The sequence below is a fragment of the Mustela lutreola genome, chromosome 4 (genome assembly GCF_030435805.1).
Source record: "Mustela lutreola isolate mMusLut2 chromosome 4, mMusLut2.pri, whole genome shotgun sequence".
Classification (NCBI taxonomy): Eukaryota; Metazoa; Chordata; class Mammalia; order Carnivora; family Mustelidae; genus Mustela; species Mustela lutreola.
In genome coordinates, this window is record NC_081293.1 from 130,921,143 (window position 1) to 130,933,466 (window position 12,324).

Sequence of the window (12,324 nt, forward strand, 5' to 3'; positions counted from 1 at the left end):
TTATCTTGCCACCCGCCTGGTCTCTGCTGCCTGCTAACTCTGTCTTTCTAGGACTGAGACCCAGAGTCTGGAATGTGACTCAATCCCTCAGTTCTGTGGACCTAAGTGATTCTTCCAGCTCATTCTTACCTGTTCCTGTTAAAATCCCAGTTAACAGTTCATTTTGCTTTAGTACAATCTGAATGACTCAAGCAAAACATGAGAATCACACAATTCACATCAAAATACACATACTGTAAATATCACCCCAACTTCCTTTTTAAGTTATGTATAGGCAAGGAGTATATCCAATATTTTTAAAAACCTGTTAGAGTACCAAAAATAGTGCTGGCATTTATTTGGTAACTCCACAAACACTTCTTGAATCGAACTGAGATTAGGCAAGCCAACACAAAAAGCCATTCAGTGGTTCTTCTGGAAGTAAGTGCTTGTTCTTTCTCTCATATATAAGTACCTTGGCTGGTAACTGGATAGTATCCATGAGTATCTGCCGAACTTCATGTAATCCACCAATCTTATCCCAGCCCAGGTCCCTAGGTTTATGCAAGTTGACATTTCGCAGAGATGCAGGAATAAATCCTTGGAGAGCCTTTTGGAAGTCCAATGTTGTTAAAGCTAATTCTGTTTAAAAATAAACACAACTTCTTTTGGTAGTCATATCTATATACGAATCTTCAAAATATGCTATCATCTCAGCTGGAGATGCTGATTTCCTACTCACCTGCTTATCTGAATGTTAAAATAGAATATATTTAATTCTTACTATATTGACTTTCTCTGCAGTGGGAAGATCTCAAATTTTGGATATAATAGGAACACGTACCTTCCTTGGTGGATATGCTCTGATGAGAGAGATGAGAATGGATGGCTCGATCCACAAGCACTGTAAAATCTCTAGCCACAAACCCTTCAGTTTCTTTAGCTATATGTTTCAGGTCAAGATTAGTGAACCTGCTTATTTCACAGTCCAGTTTATTTTTTATTACATTTTGCAAAATTTCACACCTCTGCTCCTAAAGACAAAAACACAAAATTCAATTTCTAATTTTACTCAAATGTAAACTTCAGTACATATATCTTCAGAAAAATCAGGTTGACATAATCTCTATTGTGACAGAAAGAGACGGACAGTTGCCTGCAGATGCAGTGGGGGACAGACAGATTGTAAAGGGGGCACCAGGAAGTTTTTGGGAGTGATGCAAAGAACTGCTACCTTAATTGTGATGGTTTCATGGTATGCACATGTTACATGGTATGTACAGTATATAACAGATACTTGTTAAAACCGATTAAATCGTACACTTTAAAGACTTTGTTGTCTTCAGTTATGCCTCAATAAAGCTGTAAAAAAAAATTGATAAATGATGCTATTTCATCAGTAAGAAGCCTTTTTAGTAACATTTGTTTCCTTTAGGAGTGGTTTTTATTGTTTTTTCTAAAAAACTTATTTCTAAAAAGATATCCAGGGGCACTGGGGTGGCTCAGTCGGTTGGATGTTGTCTCTTTTTTTTTTTAAGATTTTTTTTTTTTTTTTTTTTTGAGAGAGAGAGAGAGAGAAAGCAAGAGCGAGAGCACAAGCAGGAGGAGCAGCAGAGGAAGAGCGAGAAGCAAGGCTCCACCCCAGGACTCCAGGATCATGACCTGTGCTGAAGGCAGACACCTAACTGACTGAGCCACCCAGGTGCCCCTGGGCGCCCGATTCTTGATCTCAGCTCAAGTTTTGATGTCAGGGTCATGAGTTCAAGCCCTGTGTTGGGCTCAGCATGGAGCCAACTTAAAAAAGAGATAGATATTCAGAGACCAATATCACTACCATTCTGTTAGGCTTACTGCTAGGTTTAATAGTTTCATTCTTCAATAACAGGTAAGAAGCACAGGGTCTGAATATTTAGGATAAGAATTTTAAAGGGGCGCCTGGATGCTCAGTCTGTTAAGCGTTCAACTCTTGAGTTTGGTACAGGTCATGATCTCACGGTTTTGAGACTGAATCCCATGTTGGGCTCTGTGCTCAGCATGGAGTCTACTTCAGATTCTCTCTCCCTCTTCCTTTTCCCCTCCCCTGGCTCACATGTGCTCATTCTTGCTCTCAAAATAAATACATAAAATCTTTAAAAAAAAAAAAAAAAAGAATTTTAAAGAAGATGTTAAGATGTGCTTGCCAGTCCTGGAACATACTTCTTTGAGCTCATTTCCTCTAAAACATTCATGAACATGAGTCCCCAAAGCGGATGATGGGCCATATGTGCTTGTGATTTATGGTAAGAAATAGGTATTTGGTTTTTGTCCTTGTTTCTGGCCTAGCTCTCCTAAAACCCTTAGAATTTCTTAAGTGATAAGAGTGATAACAGCATCCTGATATTCACACCCTTTCCAAAACACCAGATCTTATGTTAATGAGGGGACTTTCAGAAAGCACCTAAGGCTTCAGGCTGGCCGCCAGGCAACCATGATAGAAGGCTGAAACCTGCAGGACCACACTTTGATTTCCAGGAAGGGGAAAGCAGCTAAAGGTTGAGTCAATTACAAAAGGCCAAAGATTTAATCAATCATGCTTATGTAATGAAACTTCCATGAAAACCCAAAAGGAGAGGATTCAGAGAGCCTCCACACTGGAGATCCAGAAAGCTTCTGTGTGCCATCTTGCCGGGCCCTAACTTCACAAGGACAGAAGCAGCTTTGTGAGAACAGAACCTCACCCTATGTAGCTCTTCATCTGGCTGTTGATTTGTATCTTTTAAGACCCCCTGTAATAATCTAGTAATCTACTGAGTAAACTTTCTTAGTTCTGTGAGTTGACTAGCAAATGAATCAAAGCCAGGCGGGGCGTCTTAGGAACCTGTGATTTATAGCTAGTTGGTCAGAAGCACTGTAACAAGCTTGATTTGCAATTGGCATTGAAGTGGAAAGCAGTCTGCAGGATTGAGCCCTTCATCCATGGAAGCTGATGCTGAGTAGACAGCAGAATTAAGCTGAATTCTACAACACCCATCTGGTGTCTGAGAATTGCTTGGTGATGTGAAGGAAAAACCCACACATTAGAACTGAGTAATAAAATCATAGTGGGTCAGGAATATTGGTGCTGGTAAAGAAACAAATGTTTAATCAAATTTTTTAAAACAGCTATTGGGATATAAAAGGGAAAAAACCATGTGATCGGGGTACCTGGGTGGCTCAGTGGGTTAAAGCTTCTGCCTTCAGCTCAGGTCATGATCCCAGGGTCCTGGGATCGAGCCCCACATTGGGCTCTCTGCTCAGCGGGGAGCCTGCTTCCTCCTCCCTGCCTGCCTCTCTGCCTATTTGTGATCTCTAATAAATAAATAAATAAAATCTTTAAAAAAAAAAAACCACCACCATGTGATCATTTCAACAGACATACAAAAAGCATTTGACAAAGTACAACATCCATTCATGATAAAAGCACTCTGCAAAGTACATCTAACAGAGAACATATCTCAACATAATAAAGGCATTTATGAAAAACCCAAGTGAACATCATACTCAATGGTGAAAAACTGAGAGTTTTTCCTCTACAATCAGAAACAAGGATGTCTTGTTTTCTCTCACACCACTTTAATTCAACATAGCACGGCAAGTTCCAGCCATAGCAATTAGACAACAAAAAGAAATAAAAGGTATCCAAATTGATAAAGTAGAAAAAATTTCACTATTTGCAGATTATGTGATACTATATATAGAAAACCCCAAAGACTCCAGCAAAAAACTACTAGAATTGATAAATGAATTCACTAAAGTTATAGGATACAAAATTGATGTATGGAAATCTGCTGCATTCCTATACAGTAACAATGAAGCAGCAGAAAGTGAAATTAAGAAAATGATCCCATTTACAGTTGCACCCAAACCAATAAAATATCCATGAATAAACTTAACCAAAGAGGTGAAACACCTGTACTCTGAAAACTATAAAATACTGATTTAAAAAAATGAAATGGAAAGACATTCCACATTCATGGGTTGGAAGAGCAAATACTGTTAAAAATGTCTATACTACCCAAAGTGATCTACACATTTAATGCATCCCTATCAAAATGCCATCAGCATTTTTCACAGAACTAAAACAAATAATTCTAAAATGTGTATGGATCCACAAAAGATGCCACATGGCCAAAGCAATCTTGAAAAAGAAAAGCAAAGCTGGAGGCATCACAATTCCAGCCCTCAAGTTATATTACAAACTGGGAGTAATTTAAAAAGTATGGTACTGGCATAAAAATAGGCAGAGTTCAATGGAATATAACAGAAAACTCAGAAATAAACCCAGGATTATATGGACAATTAATCTTTGACAAAGGAAGAATGAATATACAATGGGAAAAAAACACAGTCTCTTCAACAAACAGGGAATGTGGGGAAAACTGGACAGCAACATGCAAAGAATGAAACTGGACCACTTTCTTTCACCATACACAAAAATAAACTCAAATGGAAAAACTGAACAGGAGATCGAAGAGAAGAGCAGCAATTCTAAAAACAGAAAACCGACCACTTTCTGAAAGATAGGACCAGCGGAGAAGTGAATCTGAAGCCATGTGAAGATAGACCATGGCACGCCGCAGAGCAGTGGAGCAGAAAATCAAAATGTTTAGAATTCTGCTCCACTGGGGGACATCACTCCAGAGGCTAAGTGGGGGTGAAGCCCTAGTGGGAACAGTGTGGTCTCAGGTCCCGCAGGGTCATAAAAAGATGTGGGTGTTCGAGTGTAGCAGAGCTTGCAGGTATTAGAGCGGGGAAGCTGGCTACAGAGACAGAGCCAAGGAGGGAGCTCTCAGCTCCGGGTTACCTTAAACCGTGATCTGCAGCACAGCTGGGCCATTGCTCCTTGAGCAGGGACCCCACAAGTGGCAGATCAGGGGAGACCCACCTTCCTCCATCCAAGAGTAGAGCAGCAGGAATCTGCTGAGTTTGGAGACTCCAAACGGGGCTGTGCGCCAGATGAAAACACTTGGTCACAGGCCAGGTAAGCACAGAGCGCGGGCGGAGACAAGGGAGATGGGAGTGATTGAGTACTTTTCCCGAGGGTGCATTGAGGAGTGGGGTCCCAAGCTCTCGGCTCTCTGGGGCTAGAGATTGGGAGGATGCCATTTTTCATTCCGGTCTTCCAGAGCTCTATGGAAAGTGTTCAGGGAACAAAAACTCCCAAGAGCAAACCCAAGCAGATTACTTAGCCCAGCCCCTGGCAAGGGTGGTGCAATTCCACCTGGACAAAGACATTTGAGAATCATGACAACAGGCCCCTCCCCAAGAAGATCAGCAAGAACATGTAGCCAAGACCAAGTTCACATCAAGGAGAACAGCGGAATTCCAGAGGGGAAAGCAAAGCATGGAATTCATGGCTTTCTCCCCATGACTCTTCAGTTTCCCAAGTTAATTAAATATTTTTAATTTTATTTTTTTCTTATTCTAATTTTTTAAACTTTTCCTTTTTCCTCTTTTAATGTTTTTTTAACTAGTTTACCTTAACAATATCTTTCCTAAAAAAAAAAAATCTTTTTAAACCTTCATTATTATAGTCATATTTTATCCTTCATTGTATCTAACTTTATTTTTTGTATACATACAGGGTTTTTTCTTCTAAAAAATTTTGGGATACACTTTCTTCTAATAAATCAAAATGTACCCTAAATCTAGCACATGGCTTTGTTCTAGTCTCCAGCCTGAGCAAATTCTCTTCACTTTCTTTTTCCAACCAACTTATCAATTCCTTTTAAAGAATTTTTAAAATTTTCATCTTTCTAGTCATATTCCATCCCTTCATCGTGTTTACCCTTATTTTTGTATATCTAAAACGTTTCCTTTCTTTAAAATTTTGGGAGGTAGTTTCTTCTAAGAGACCAAAATACACCCCAAATCAAGTGGGTGGATCTGTTCTATTCACCAGTCATATATATATATATATATATATATATATATATTTTTTTTTTTTTAAGTTTCTACCCCCTTTCTCATCCCCCCAATTTGGGGGTCTCTTCTGATATGGTTTGCGTACATTTTCGGGGGCTCTTTGCCACCCTTTTAGTATTTTATTCTCTCATTCATATGTTCTTATCTGGACAGAATGACAAGGCAGAAAAACTTACCATAAAAAAAAAAAAAAAAAAAAAAAAAAAAACAGGCAGTACCAAAGGCTAGGTACCTAATCAATATGGACATTGGTAATATGTCAGAACTGGAGTTCAGAATGGTGATTCTCAAGGTGCTAGCTGGGATCGAAAAAGGCATGGATGATATTCGAGAAACCCTATCTGGAGAAATACAAGCCCTTTCTGGAGAAATAAAAGAACTAAAATCAGACCAAGCTGAAATAAAAAAAGTTATTAATGAGTTGCCATAAAAAATGGAGGCTCTTACTGCTAGGATAAATGAAGTAGAAGAGAGAATTAGTAATACAGAAGACCAAATGATGGAGAATAAAGAAGCTGAGCAAAAGAGAGACAAACAACTACTGGACCAGGAAGGGAGGATTCGAGAGATAAGTGATACTCAAAGACAAAACAATATAAGAATAATTGGGATTCCAGAAGAAGAAAGACAGAAGGGAGCAGAAGGTATAGTGGAGCAAATTATTGTAGAGAATTTCCCTAATATGGCAAAGGGAACAAGCATCAAAATCCAGGAGGCACAGAGAACCCCCCTCAAAATCAATAAAAATAGGTCCACATGCTGTCATCTAATAGTAAAACTTACATGTCTTAATGACAAAGAGAAAATCCTGAAAGCAGCTCGGGACAAGAAGTCTATAAAATACAATGGTAAAAATATTAGATTGGCAGCAGACTTGTCCACAGAGATCTGGCAGGCCAGAAAGAACTGGCATGATATATTCAGAGCACTAAATGAGAAAAACATGCAGCCAAGAATACTATATCCAGCTACACTGTCATTGAAAGCTTCCAGGACAAACAAAAACTAAGTTTGTAAACACCAAACCAGCCCTACAGGAAATATTGAAAGGGGTCCTCTAAGCAAAGAGAGAGCCCAATACTAGTAGACCAGAAAGGAATAGAGACAACATACAGTAAGTCACCTTACAGGCAATATAATGGCACTAAATTAATATCTTCCATAGTTACCCAGAATGTAAATGGACTAAATGCCGCAATCAAAAGACATAGGGTCTCAGAGTGGATAAAAAAAAACAAACCCCATCAATATGCTGTCTACAAGAAACTCATTTTATATCCAAAGACACCTCCAGATTTAAAGTGAGGGGGTGGGAAACAATTTACCACGCTAATGGACATCAAAAGAAAGCTGAAGTGGCAATCCTTGTATCAGATAAGAAGGAAACCAGATCATCATATTCAAAGAGTCTCTCCAACAAGAAGGTCTAACAATTTTAAATATCTAAGCTCCTAACATGGGAGCAGCCAACTATATAAACCAATTAATAACAAAATCAAAGAAACACATCAACAATAATACAATAATAGTATGGGACTTTAATACCCCCCTCACTCAAGTGGACAGATCATCCAAGCAAAAGATCAACAAGGAAATAAAGGTCTTAAATGACACACTGGACCAGATGGACATCACAGATGTATTCAAAACATTCCATTGCAAAGCAACAGAATACACATTCTTCTCTAGTGCACATGGAACATTCCCCAGAATAGATCACATCCTGGCTCACAAATCAGGTCTCAACTGGTACCAACTGTTACTGTACTGTTACTGTATATTGTCTCTATTCCTTTCTGGGTTCATTGAGTTCTGAAGCTAGAACTCAATCACAAGAGGAAATTTGAAAAGAACCCAAATACATGGAGGCTAAAGAGCATCCTACTAAAGAATGAATGGGTCAACCAGGAAATTAAAGAAGAATTGAAAAAATTCATGGAAACAAATGATAATGAAAACACAACTGTTCAAAATCTGTGGGACACAGCAAAGGCTGTCCTGAGAGGAAAATACATAGCAATACAAGGCTTTCTCAAGAAACAAGAAAGGTCTCAAATACACAACCTAACCCTATACCTAAAGGAGCTGGAGAAAGAACAGCAAAGAAAGCCTGAACCCAGCAGGAAAAAAGAAATAATAAAAATCAGAGCAGAAATCAATGAAATAGAAACCAAAAAAAAACAGTAGAACAAATCAATGAAATTAGGAGATGGTTCTTTGAAAGAATTAATAAGATTGATAAGCCTGGCCAGACTTATCAAAAAGAAAAGAGAATGAACCCAAATAAATAAAATCATGAATGAAAAAGGAGAGATCACAACCAACACCAAAGAAAATCAAACAATTATAAGACCATATTATGAACAACTATATGCAGCAAATCTGACAATCTGGAAGAAATGGATGCATTCCTATAAACTACCAAAACTGAACCATGAGGAAATAGAAAACCTGAACAGACCCATAACCAGTAAGGAGATTGAAGCAGTCATCAAAAATCTCCCAACAGGGACACCTGGGTGGCTCAGTTGGTTGGGCAGCTGCCTTCGGCTCAGGTCATGGTCCCAGCGTCCTGGGATCGAGTCCCGCATCAGGCTCCTTGCTCCACAGGGAGCCTGCTTCTCCCTCTGACTCTGCCTTCCACTCTGTCTGCCTGTGCTCGCTCTCACTCTCTCTGACAAATAAATAAATAAAATATTTAAAAAAAAAAAAAAATCTCCCAACAAACAAGAACCCAGGGCCAGATGGCTTCCCAGGGGAATTCTATCAAACATTTAAAGAAGAATTAATACCTATCTCCTGAAACTGTTCCAAAAAATAGAAATGGAAGGAAAACTTCCAAACTCATTTAAAGAGGCCAGCATTACCTTGATCCCCAAACCAGACAAAGACTCCATCAAAAAAGAGAATTACAGACCAATATCCCTGATGAACACAGATGTGAAAATTCTCACCAAAATAATAGTCAGTAGGATCCAACAGTACATTAAAAGGATTATTCACCACAACCAAGTGGGATTTATCCCAGGGTTGCAGGTTGTTTCAACATCTGCAAATCAATGTGATACAACACATTAATAAAAGAACAAGAACCATATAATACTATCAATAGATGCTGAAAAGCATTTGACAAAGTACAGCATCCTTTCATGATCAAAACTCTTCAAAGTGTAGGGATAGAGGGTACATACCTCAATACCATCAAAGCCATCTATGAAAAACCCACTGCAAATATCATTCTCAATGGAGAAAAACTGAAAGCTTTTCCCCTAAGGGTTAGGAACACAGCAGGGATGTCCACTATCACCACTGCTATTCAACATAGTACTAGAAATCCTACCCTTAGCAACCAGACAACAAAAAGGAATTAAAGGCATCCAAATTGGCAAAGAAGTCAAACTATCACTCTTTGCAGATGATATGATACTTTATGTGGAAAACCCAAAAGACTCCACTCCAAATCTGCTAGAGCTTGTACAGGAATTCAGTAAAGTGTCAGGATATAAAACCAATGCCAGAAATCAGTTGCATTTCTATACACCAACAGCAAGACAGAAGAAAGAGATATTAAGGAGTTGATCCCATTTACAGTTGTGCCCCAAAGCACAAGATACCCAGGAATAAACCTAATCAAAGAGGTGAAGAATCTGTACTCAGAAAACTATAAAGTACTCATGAAAGAAACTGAGGAAGACACAAAGAAATGGAAAAACATTCATGCTCATGGATTGGAAGGAACAAATATTGTGAAAACGTCTATGCTACCTCAAGCAATCTACACGTTTAATGCAATCCCTATCAAAATACCATCCATTTTTTTCAAAGAAATGGAACAAATAATTCTAAAATTTATATGGAACCAGAAAAGACTTTGAATAGCCAGAGGAATCTTGAAAAAGAAAGCCAAAATTGGTGGAATCACAATTCCAGGCTTCAAGCTTTATTACAAAGCTGATATCATCAAGACAGTATGGTACTGGCACAAAAACAGACACATAGGTCAATGGAACAGAATAGAGAGCCCAGAAATAGACTCTCAACTCTATGGTGAACTTATCTTTGACAAACCAGGAAAGAATGTCCAGTGGGAAAAAGACAGTCTTTTCAACAAATGGTGTTGGGAAAACTGGACAGCCACATGCAGAAAAATGAAACTGGACCATTTCCTTACACCATACACAAAAACTCAAAATGGATGAAAGACCTCAATGTGAGAAAGGAATCCATCAAAATCCTTCAGAAGAACACAGGCAGGAGCCACTTCAACCGCAGCCACAGCAACTTCTAAGAAACATCACCAAAGGCAAGGGAAACAAGGGCAAAAATGAACTACTGGGACTTCATCAAGATCAAAACCTTCTGCACAGCAAAGGAAACAGTCAACAAAACCAAAAGACAACTGACAGAATGGGAGAAGATATTTGCAAACAGCATATCAAATAAAGGGCCAATATCCAAAATCTATAAAGAACTCATCGAACTCAACACCCAAAGAACAAATAATCCAATCATGAAATGGACAGAGGACATGAACAGACATTTCAGCGAAGAAGACATCCAGATGGCCAACAGGCACATGAAAAAGTGCTCCACATTACTTGGCATCAGGGAAATACAAATTAAAACCACAATGAGATACCACCTCACACCAATCAGAATGGCTAAAATTAACAAGTCAGGAAACGACAGATGCTGGCAAAGATGCAGAGGGGAACCCTCCTACACTGTTGGTGGGAATGCAAGCTGGTGCAGCCACTCTGGAAAACAGCATGGAAGTTCCTCAAAAAGTTGAAAATAGAGCTACCCTATGACCCAGCAATCACACTACTAGGTATTTACCCTAAAGATACAAATGTAGTGATCCGAAGGGGCACGTGCACCCAGATGTTTATAGCAGCAATGTCCACAATAGCCAAACTATGGAAAGAACCTACATGTCCATCAACAGATGAATGGACAAAGAAGATGTGGTATATATATACCACATATATACCATATATATATGATATATATATATAGAATGGAATACTATGCAGTCATCAAAAGAAATGAAATCTTGCCATTTGCAACGATGTGACTGGAACTAGAAGGTATTGTGCTCAGAGAAAGAAGTCAATCGGAGAAAGACAACTATCATATGATCTCCCTGATATAAGGAATTTGAGAGGCAAAGTGGGGGGTTTAGGGAGTAAGGAAGGAAAAAATAAAACAAGATGGGATCAAGAGGGAGACAAACCATAAGAGTCTCTTAATCTTACAAAACAAACTGAAGGTTTCTGGGGGAAGGAGGGTATGGAAAGGGTGGTTGGGTTATGGACATAGGGGAGGGTATTTGCTATGAAGAGTGCTGTGAAGTGTGTAAGCCTGATGATTCACAGACCTATACCCCTGGGGCAAATAATACATTGTATGTTAAAAAAAAAAAAAAAGAAAGAAAGAAAGAAAAAGAAACACAAAACCCAAACACCTTTTACGTGAAGTTTCAGAAAAGAACAACTTCAATATTATTTGTTAATAGTGTGGGGATTGCTAAATAAACTAATGAATATCGATTTAAAAAAAATAAACTCAAATGGATTGATTGCCTAAATGTGAGACCTAAAACCATAAAAATCCTTAAAGAGAGCACAGGCAGTAATTTCTCTAACATCGGTCAATGCAATATTCTTCTACATATATCTCCCAAAGCCAGGGAAATAAAAGCAAAAATAAATTATTTGAACTACATCAAAATAAAAAGCTTTTGCACAATGAAGGAAACAATCAACAAAACGAAAAGGCAACTGACTGAGTGGGAGAAGATAGCTGCAAATGTCATATTGATAAAGGGTTAGTATCCAAAATATATAAAGAACTGATATAACTCAGTACCCCAAAAACAATCCAATTAAAATATGGGCAGAAGACATGAAAACACATTTCTCCAAAGAAGACAAACACATGGCCAAAAGACATGAAAAGATTCCCAACACCACTAATTATCAGGGAGATGCCGATCAAAACTACAATGATCTAGAGATCACCTCACGCCTGTCAGAATGACTAGTCAAAAACACAAAAAACAGTAAGTATTGACAAGGATTTGAAGAAAAAAAGAATACTCTTGCATTGTTGGTGAGAATGCAACTGGTGCAACCACTGTGGAAAACAGTGGAAAACTGAGGAGGTTCCTCAAGAAATTAAAACTAGAACTACCTTATGATCCAGTGATCATACTACTGGATATTTACCCCCCCAAACACAAAAACACTAATTCAAAGGGATACATGCACCCTTAGGTTTACAGCAGCATTATTTACAATAGCCAAATTATGGAAGCAGCCCAAGTGCCCATCAATATATGAAGAGATAAAGAAGATGTGGTCCATATATACAATAGAACATTACTCAGCCATGAGAAGG

At 38.5% G+C, this 12,324-nt stretch overlaps 1 protein-coding gene across 4 annotated transcripts in view; it reads right to left on the reverse strand.

The window, feature by feature from the left end:
* PEX1 (peroxisomal biogenesis factor 1) overlaps window positions 1–12,324 on the reverse strand; it is a 53,007-nt gene that overhangs the window by 12,385 nt on the left and 28,298 nt on the right. For all 4 annotated transcript variants that reach the window (XR_009352829.1, XR_009352830.1, XM_059171102.1 and 1 more), the window contains exons 14-15: window positions 824–1,013; window positions 455–621 (exon numbers count right to left, since the gene is read on the reverse strand). Coding sequence is in view for 2 of the 4 variants with exons in the window: in XM_059171102.1 (XP_059027085.1) it covers window positions 455–621; window positions 824–1,013 (357 nt within the window). In the remaining 2 variants the exon portion in view is untranslated. The remainder of the gene's footprint in view (window positions 1–454; window positions 622–823; window positions 1,014–12,324) is intronic.